This window comes from Ptychodera flava, chromosome 1 (assembly GCF_041260155.1).
Source record: "Ptychodera flava strain L36383 chromosome 1, AS_Pfla_20210202, whole genome shotgun sequence".
Lineage (NCBI taxonomy): Eukaryota > Metazoa > Hemichordata > Enteropneusta > Ptychoderidae > Ptychodera > Ptychodera flava.
Window position 1 is genome coordinate 16,804,866 of NC_091928.1, and position 10,035 is coordinate 16,814,900.

The following is a 10,035-nucleotide window of genomic DNA, read 5'->3' on the forward strand; positions in this document are numbered from 1 at the left end:
TATCAATGCAGTTTGACAAGAGTGGTTCTTTCGAAAACCAGACTGAGTATCGTGAAGGACACCTTTCTCAGATAAAAATTTATACAAAGTACTGTGAACATGACTTTCAATTACTTTAGAAATAGCTGGTAAAATAGAAATAGGTCTGTAATTGGACATTTCTGTTAAACTACCATTGCCTTTGTAAATAGGAACAACGCGTGCATTTTTAAATAAGTCTGGAAAAACTGCGTTGTCGATACCAATATTAAGTACTTTCGTAAGAGACTCAGAGATTACAGATGCACCAGCACGCAGCAACTTTGCATGGACATCATCAGTCCCTGTCGACTTCGAACTAAGTAAAGCTTTTTTGACAAAATCAACAGAAAGATGTGGAATCTTAAAGACTGAACCTCTGAGTTTATCGTTGAGATGCTCAGACAATGAAGAAAAATCAGGATTGCAGTCTGCTGAAACATTCATCTTTCTTGAAATCTTAGAGAAATAACAGTTAAAAGCATCAGCAATAATGGCTGGATCTGTGACAGGAGTACCATCCACCTCAATCGGAGTATGTTTTTGATGCTTAGGTCTCAGGACATTGTTATAAATATGCCAAACTGCCTTCGGATTTGAACCTTTGTCCTTAATTTCGTCAATCAAGTAATCCCTCTTTGCCTTATTGATCATATGCACAAGTTTATTTCTGGCTAACCTGTACTGCGCAATTTTGGAAACATCCGATTTCGCTTGCCTTGAAAGATCATCCCTATCATGCATAGCATTCAAAATATCTCTATTCATCCAGGCTGGTTGTTTACGTCGTTTTACACGTCTTTCAATAAAAGGAGCATGGATATCACATATTCTATTGAAAATATTAACCCAAAGCCTTGTAGCAACATTTACATTATCAGCCGCATCAATTAAATACCATGGAGCAAATGAAAGGTCACGAAGAAAAGGACCAAGCTCGAATTGATGCTTATCAACGTGTATTGGTTTTGGTTGTTAGAATTTTGACAATTTCGTGGACGTTTTGTTTGAGAAAATTGTATTAAGACAAATTGGCCATGATTAATAATGCTGTTTTGATTTCAAAACAATACAAGCTTAATCTGAATGTGACACGAAAGATAGGAAAAAGAATTCATCTCAAATGTACGATTCTACGTGTGTTTTTTCGCTACTACTGTTTGATTTACTGTTGCCTCATCACCGTAGCCGTCTGGAAAATTTACAAACAAAGTTTTACTCACTGTCATCATCGCACAACATCATCTATAGCACCATCCAGACCACTTCAATCATCAAAATCATCAAAATCATCATCACCGCCATAACCACGGTTGTTAAAATCATAATTCTCATCAACATCTCCTACATATATCATTCACGTCAAATCAATAGGAATGGATGGCCATTTGGAGAAGTTAGAACGTAATTCAAAAGTTATTCATTACAGACACTAGGATCTTGAGATAGACACTCTCAGGCAGTCATAGACGTTTAGTTTATCCAATCAGACTTTGGTATGTTTCCCGCTCGCTACTTTGCTACTTTTCCTGATGTTTTCTCCAGCGTTCATGGTCACCAAGTAGGATAGAGACTTGCCACGCTTCTACTTTCAGAGAGCTCATAGATTGCTGATGTTTCATAACATGACTGTAGAAATATAAGCCTTGCTACTCTGGTGTTAATAATTATTATTGTTGAATTCGAATTATAATAAACCAACTTTGGTTTTTACATTGAACCAAATCACTCGCTTCTGTTTCGACGTCAGTTTAACTCGAACCCCGCCCCGGGAGTATTCTAACGGTCACTTACCCCTCCCCCCCCCCCGGCCCAAATACTTCCCACTTCATGAAATCACCAATATGAAGATACGTGCAAGGCAATTTACTTCTAAAGAAGATGTGATATGATTTCCTGGCATCCCCTTTGCCATACTACACCTTAAAGTCATTCCTGACATTTAAAAGTTTTCGCAAGATATTAAGATTGCCTTCAGTTGTACTCAGGTATGTTAATGCATGTAAAATAAGTTTGAACTACTTTTTAATCAGACCTGGTCAGAAAATTGTGAAAATTGCCAAAGATATGTTTCGCATTTGATTAAGTTGAAATTTATCATAATATATTACCTAAGTCAGTTACGTGACCAAAATCTGTTATTTTCCTCGCCAAAATTGTATATTGCAAATAACTGAACATTCCAACCGCTAAACATCAAATATTTTAATTATTATAACCAATGAATGTAAAATGGGATAGAAACTTGTGTTAAAACTACTGGCAGATGCAAATTATTGGATTTTGAGTAACATTTCTTCACAAAAAAAAAACAAAACATTTTTTTGATGTTTAAATGAATGTTTTGAATGTCAGAAAGAAGTATAGATAAAGTTTCATGAGTGCCTGTTTTTTTTGAAAGAAAATGATATATGTTGTTTCCAAACGTGCAAAGAAATTCAAGAAATTTATTGGGTTTCGCTTGGAATATCAAAGTTAATAAAGACGTAAATTTTGGCGGGAAAATATTTAGATTTGGTCACGTGACTCAACTCGTCAAGTATTTAGCAGTCATTTTTTAAAGAATTTAATATTTTCAATAATTAGGGCCAAATATCAATCAAATCTGGTGGTTTTTAAAGATAATTGATCATTTTCTTACTTTTTGGCTTGATGAGTACAAACACCCATGCATTAACTTACTTGAGTAATTGTTGGGCAGCTACCGAAACTAAGAAGGCCGTTAAATGGTTACTCTTCAACTCCAACATAAACTTCGCGTAGGTTATGAGCATTTAAGACAAGCTGTCATAAATCTGGTTTGAACCCTTAAAGTCGTTTGGGAAATACGAAATGATCTCATTGGTTTTGTCCTCATGATAAACGATCTTGTGATGTTGAATCAAGGTAAATTTATCAAACTCACATCTCCCGTTATCGATGAATCATGTAAGATTACTTCGCGAAAAGTCAATGTTTATGCTAAAAGACATGATGACCTTTCTAGTGCTACGGTTGGATCACCTTCACAAAGAAACTTGCAATGCTATATGTGATTAAAGGATGTTTATTCCGCAAAGTATAACAATTACTCTTCAAAACATTCTGTTGCCATGCATTTACTCATTAACAGCTACTACACGCGACAACTACAAAACTCTGTATATGTGGCATCGTGTATTCATCACTGAACCTAATATGAAACACGTTTGAAAAGCTGTTAAGCAAACTGAAAAGTATTACGTTTTGTCAAGCGAGTATCATTTGAGTATATAACCTGCGAAGTACACGGCAAGCTGGCTACAAGACCAGACTGAAATAAATTACATTTACTCTTGAACGACTACTATACATGACAGTAATTGTTGCGCGTACATTCGTCACCCAACATGAGATTGGTGTGAAAAGCTGTTAAGCAATCAACTGAATTAAGGTAAAACTTTGTCAAGTATTATTTGGATAAAAAACCTATAAAGTATATTATATTACCATGGCATGTCCATCGCGTTTTAATTGGTCGAGCTGAACCACATGACTGCCCACTAATACACAGTAATGGTTCGTTTTCATGACCGTGAATATGAATAATATCGTAACGCATTAACTTTACGGCTAAGACGAAATTGTGATTTGAACAAAGATCATAATCAACCACAAAATAAAATGGGGATTTGTGGACCAAGTTTAGACGCTTTTTTTTCAAAATTCCCGGCTTTGCAAAATTTTTGCAGCGCACGCACTACTCACTGACAGGTTCTGGGCCCCGTTGTCGTTCGCATGGGAATTCTTTGTAAATTTTGACGGTTTTCTCGGGGTTCGTTGATAATATAATTGAAATAACAGACTCCGCGCTGACCATTAACGTTTATTTATGGGCTCGGGCGAGAGGAAAGCCAAATTAACGGGCTCGGCAAGCCTCGCCCGTTAATTTTTGGCTTTCCTCTCGCCCTTGCCCATAAATAACGTTAATAGTCAGCGCGTCGTCCGTTATTGCTATAATAACCTTTCTTCAAAACACATACTAATGACTTGCTGGCTAAAAGAGCAGACTGAAATTCAAGCATACACTATCTCCTTATATAATGACAAACCACGAAAACTTCAAGTTAGTTTATAATTGGCGCAATGTGTTGAGGGAGCCTGGGGAGCGAAGAGAGCGCCCTCGAGCGACGGATCTTTCAGTCTACGCAATGTGTTCATGAATGTGATTGGTGAAATGAAATCCGTGTAATCGAACATCCGTGTCTACGGTTTCTGCAATTCGGAAAGCACAGAGGCTCAAATCTGTTGTGTGAACAGAACCACAAAACGACTAGCAAATGGGCAAAATATAAGACGTTACATTTTAATACAATTCATCAAGTCTTTCAACTAGTAATGTTCCCTCGAAATTTGGAGTGATGCGCGTATATATTCGGTTAGAGGTATACAGGCAATTTAAGTGTTACTGAAATGTTAAAAAACTGTACTGCAAATTATCTAAGTTGGATTATTATCCTTAAGAAACAATATCGCAAATAATTTTCTGTCTTATACTTACCCATGTGAATAATATCATCCATTAAAAAACGTGGATTAAAAAGGGAAAGTTTCGTAAGAAGTTTCAATATACCGACAATAAAAACAAATGATGCCTGACAAAATGTTCTAAAATGATAATCATGCATTAAAAAAACCACCCGACTATTAAAACGTCGACAAAGATTTGTCGAGGAAGGCATTTAATTTGTAATTACTATTTGTGCAATCAACAAACATAACATCGTTTACATGTAATTGCGAAGTCTCCTGACTGGAACATCGAACATTCAAGAGAGAGTCATTACTCTGCAGGAAGCAAAGATCTCGATATATGACTGTTAGCTTAAACCCAAATATATTTCATGAGGAAATATGAACCGATTTCTCCCATTCATCGTTTGTTGATCACAAACTTAAGCCACCGTGGTTGTTTTTAACAAAACGCCTCTCTGTGGTTATAACTCAAACAATATAAGTTACACATCTTGTCCAACATGTAAACAGAGAGGCGATTTCCAGACTATAAAATGTTACTCAAAATTTGTATCCTAATATAAAAATTTACCGATTATAGTCACAGTCTTTAATCATTGTAGAGGCAACTCTGAATGCACAGCTACCTGAATATCTATAAAAATAACTTAACGTCTAATATAACAAATTACCTCAAATGAAAAGACCCTTTAATTATAGTCTTTTGCTGTCTATTATAATATCACTCTGCTTATCACAACCAACACACAATAGTTGGGAAATCTGACAATATAAAGGATTACACTGAAACAGATTTACATCCAGGGACGCAATTTTCTTCCTTGTACGCAAATCTTTGCTGTAGTGGTCGTAGTAAAAACTAGCATTAATAAGTTATTGCCTATGCAGAGAAAATCTGCAAACTAAAGAAATAAAACACTATATTGTGAACTCTTTTTATATAATTCTTCAGAGACTGTGCTTACCAATTTTGCAAACAAACTGTCGATGAAATTCATACAAAGCTTGTCCTTTTTTGTTAGCGCATGAGTAATACTCGGTTCCAGTGTACCCACGTGATAGCTTTCACTTTACCTAAGGAAATATCATTCCCCTTCCATGGATGGTATATACTATTATATTAAACCTGTACAACAATATACACTAACTTATCGACAGCCAAATAAGGAGTACCGTTGGCGTAGAAAACGTGACACGCATGCAATGGTGTCCCTGCATATTTATACAAAACACTGAATTCGACAAAATATTCACCATCCCATTTGTACATGACAACATCAGATTCATGACTGACAACAATCAAATAATGCTGGTTACAGTATTCAATGTGACATGCCGCCTGTCCATTCGTTGTGTTGAAAGTCTGATGAAGTTCAAATTCTGAACTGACTGTGTTCCAAAGATACAGAGGAGAAGCGGCCCCGTCAGTGCTGTCAGCAGACTTAAACAGTGTGTGCATAAGATAAGTTTCATCTTCAATATCAAAAATAACTATGTCAGATGTAAAACCTTTCATTGGAAAGCTCTGATGCTGCTCAAATTTAGAACTGCTTGGGTTATACTTGTACACAAATGATGTTGGAGTATCGGGACTGTAAGTACTGCCCATAGCGAGATATATGTCATCATCATCAGTCTGAAAAAATGAAACTTTCTTTGTGTTCATTCCGGTATAAATATCTTGGAAATCGTTAAAATGAGTGCCGTTAAATAAGTATATTACAGTATTTTCGGTTTGGACACCATCCCATTCACTACCAAATGCATTTGCGAGGAAGGCCTCTCCTTGGCTAGCACTTTCAATGAACGACCAACCAGCGCTGTACTTGTTTCCGTATGCAGAGATTACCAGGTTAACAATGCCATCTACGGTGAGTTTTGTTCCGTCCCAACTGTACACATCGTTGTAGTAGTTTGTTCCGCTGTCAAGAGAGCTGATGATAACGTAGTGTGTTCCGTCAAACACGAAGTATTCAGAAAAAAAGACCATTTCCAAATAACTTAAGTCGCCCCTGGCTGATATGTTTTGCAGCTTGTCTAGAGTATCATCATCATTCATCAAATACACGTACAGTTCGTTCTGAGCCATAACCAGTAGATAAGGCTTGTCGGCAACTATTGCATTTAAGTCAAATACCTGGCTAACCTCCTTGATCTCAGATGTGACCAGTGTGAGATTTAGTATGCCCTTGAAGGTCAGCAAGGAGTTGTCTGTGATTGTTTGACATATACCTGTATGAAAGAGTTATACTCCATTGATTAGATTAAAATACAGACTTTTCAAAGGAAGTGAAAATTTCAAATTATTTTATATCAGTGCAAAACCAAATTTGTTACTCAGAGCAACAGATATCGCAAGGTAATTTCGTTGGAAAATTTGTGAATATTTTAATCAATCGTCATTGATTCTGTTTTTATTGATTCTATTCCATGGACATTTATTCAATACTTCGTCAGAAAATGTCAAGTTCGAAGATTGATTTATTATTCATTTGTTTATGGAACATTTTCATCTATCTATCTCTCCACCTGTTCCTCTCACTGACAATATTAAAATATATTCCAGCTTGAACTTTCTAACTTATTATTTACTCAACTACCCACCTACTAATTTACTTGCTTACATTGTAGTGACTTTCTCCGTTACAAACGTTTTTAATCAACGCTTTCAAAAATGATCTTGTAAATCCGTTTCTTTAATGGAATTTTATACATCACGCCTTCTGGCACACCCGTTAGCTTGAAATTAGAGCTCTTGCCACGACGTGCGTGTAGTGTTTTGTTCTCGTGGATTTTACTTACTGACTAATCATAATGCCAATATCAGTGTTTTTTTTGCTTCTTGGGACGATCATATGATCATGTCAATAGAGGTGTGGTGTTACATTATTGACACAATGATCATGTCAATAGTACTATAGGCACTGATCGACTGAGCCAAGTCGATCGACATTTGAACTACTAGTGATCTGAGGACTCGCCGTTGTTGATATGCCATAAACACAGAATACAAAATTATCATCAAGGAAAACTAGCATCGAGCGGACTTGAAAATATTGCATTTTCTTCAAGTAGCAGTCAAATTAGACCGTCAAGTTTTGATAGAGGATTTATGAAGTAGTATTCATAATTGTATACGCATGATTTGGAGCCGGGTAGAATCCCCATTAGTTTGTTTTTTACCACATTGACATGATGAATGTGTCGATACTAAATATGCATGGCCTAATAAAGATGTGTAATACACTGTTGCCAAGGATTTTATCGTAGTAATGGTCACTAAACATTTGATGAGAAGTCTCTTTCCGACGTTATTCAAGATAGTAACGATTGCTGATCCCTTGCTTTCGCCGGGGACACCACTTGAGGTGCCCAGTAAAATGCTATTTAAGTCATTGCATTCGATAAAAACCAGAAATACTTGTTTCTGTATCACAGTGTCTAAAATGCGGTATACATGATCATGGTTGCCCAGTGGAACCGCATTGCTTGGACAAAAACAATATCGATGACAAACACAATGTGCATTCAAATTATACAGTTTCCTTGCAACTCTAGTCACACTAGAATGCACGGCTTGCACAAAGCAATTTATGCGATAGAGAAAGTACGAAACACACATAGCAAAATCGCCGCAAGCCTTACATTCAACAAAAGCATCCGTTTAAAGCACGATTGGAACTAATTGGGGATAATTGGATGGTGAAGTAATGATGATTTAATCTACAAATGTAATCTCATCTGCTTTCTTCTTTTTAGATTACACACTTGTTTTTATGAGTAATTTGTATTATTGCAACATTCAACTATCTGGCACCTAACACTTTTGAGAAATTTTAAAAAATATGAAAATCCAATTATCCCAAATTAGTTCCATCGTGTTTTAAGTAGATCTTTGCAATGAGCAAAATTAAGTCATTAAGGGAAACCGACAGAAAATGGACTTCTTTCAACGATATTGAACTGAGTAGAAAAATTGACGAAATCACTTCATACACGCATATATAGAGTGTGATACCTTGACTTTTAAATTAGTCTGATATATAACAACATACTTATATAGGTTGTTTTGCACACGACATAGTGTATTTTCACAATGTCACTTTTTTCAAGGATTTATTTAATTTTAATCATTATTAACACGAATTAAAATATTCGATAGGTTTCACTTCCTAGCATGACAAGCATTTACAACTTGGGTGGAAAGAAGTGTAAATGTATGCGAATTTATGCAAACCATTCGTTTTCCTAGCTTCTTTTTCTCTGAGTTCTGATTTTAATGTTTCAAAACATTTAACCCCACTCTGGAATTTTCACACCGTATTCTTAAATGCTCGCGAACAAGCATTGATTTTATTTGGCAACTAAGGTCTTACAGTTTGAATAACAGTCATTTTCAATTTTGCTTATAATGATCTTAATCACTTTTGAATGTCAATCTTTCAACCCCTTGAATCTAAGAATGAGAACAGATAATGCAAAAGAAATTTAGTTTTCTGAATATACTTTAGTTTTAAATAAAACATTAATGTCACATATAAATGCTCTTTCGTTTTTGACTTCAATTAATCTTTCATTTATAAAAAGAATGAGGATCTCTACTCCAAATATTTCTAAAAAAAGGATGTACCTTCATCCTTCGATTGAATTATTGCGATCATACAAAATTTAAGATAACCTCCTTTTTAATAGATTTTGAGGGGGTTTTCATGTCATCTTTGATAAAGAAAGATTGTTCGGCGAAAAGTGTGTTGCTTAAGCTCACGCCAGCTAATACAATATTATCCAAGTTCATGGATAGATATTGTTGTCAACTTAATAGTTGTGACTTTTTGCTGACTACTGAGGACAAGAAAATCCTGCTGCATAAGTAAACTTATCAAAAAATTGCAAACTTTGGTGACATTAATGGTTCTTACTTGTTGTTGGAGATGGAGATGGATATACGACATTTGTGACGAGCGATGGTAGATGTTGGGTCGTGGAAACCGACGGTATGGTGTGGTCATCATCTGAAATATAAGTAAAATCAATAATAAATAGAACATTTTACTACTTTCTACAAATTATAGCAAAACAGGAATACCATATTATTACACTAGAAATAAACGTCATACCTGTTCCTCCAAACAAAATGGCGGACACGGCTCCAATTACAGCGGCAATTGCTGCAACTGATAAGACAACGCATACGATGATGGCGATCTTTTTCTTCGTACAGTGAACCAATCCTTCTGGTGAGCGATCTGCGCCGGTTTCGGCGATTCGACGCTCAGAGGTTGGACGTAACTCCATCTTGTGCGAAGTGAAGGCGCTCGCACTTATTGAAATGCAGAAAGCACCTGTCTTACAACGGTTCTAAATCGTAAACACGGAACAGATGGACTAAGAACACTCGCCTTGGCAAAAAGCCCAGGCTGTGTCGCAATGTTCTCGGCACTCATTATTATTCGCAGCGACCTAACCATTGTTACAAGAACAGCGATGACTTCATATCCAAAATATGTGCCAATCTTTTGTGTA

At 36.0% G+C, this 10,035-nt stretch overlaps 1 protein-coding gene across 1 annotated transcript; it reads right to left on the minus strand.

Moving 5' to 3' along the window:
* Positions 1–4,317: 4,317 nt before the first annotated feature.
* On the minus strand, positions 4,318–9,827 carry LOC139131529 (uncharacterized). The gene is made up of 3 exons (XM_070697626.1): positions 9,630–9,827; positions 9,432–9,524; positions 4,318–6,744 (listed from the first exon to the last, which is right to left on the minus strand). Exons 1-3 carry the CDS (start codon positions 9,805–9,807, stop codon positions 5,633–5,635), a joined length of 1,383 nt encoding a protein of 460 aa, XP_070553727.1. The 5' UTR covers positions 9,808–9,827; the 3' UTR covers positions 4,318–5,632.
* Positions 9,828–10,035: the final 208 nt, after the last annotated feature.

What these genes read in the sequence shown, in the direction of transcription:
- LOC139131529 (XM_070697626.1), bottom strand. Translation starts at nt 9,807, where the DNA reads ATGGAGTTACGTCCAACCTCTGAGCGTCGAATCGCCGAAACCGGCGCA. An exon ending in CATTTTGTTTGGAGGAACAG is followed by an intron (nt 9,525 to 9,629) that starts GTATGACGTTTA and finishes CTTATATTTCAG; the next exon opens with ATGATGACCACACCATACCG. An exon ending in ATCTCCATCTCCAACAACAA is followed by an intron (nt 6,745 to 9,431) that starts GTAAGAACCATT and finishes TCTTTCATACAG; the next exon opens with GTATATGTCAAACAATCACA.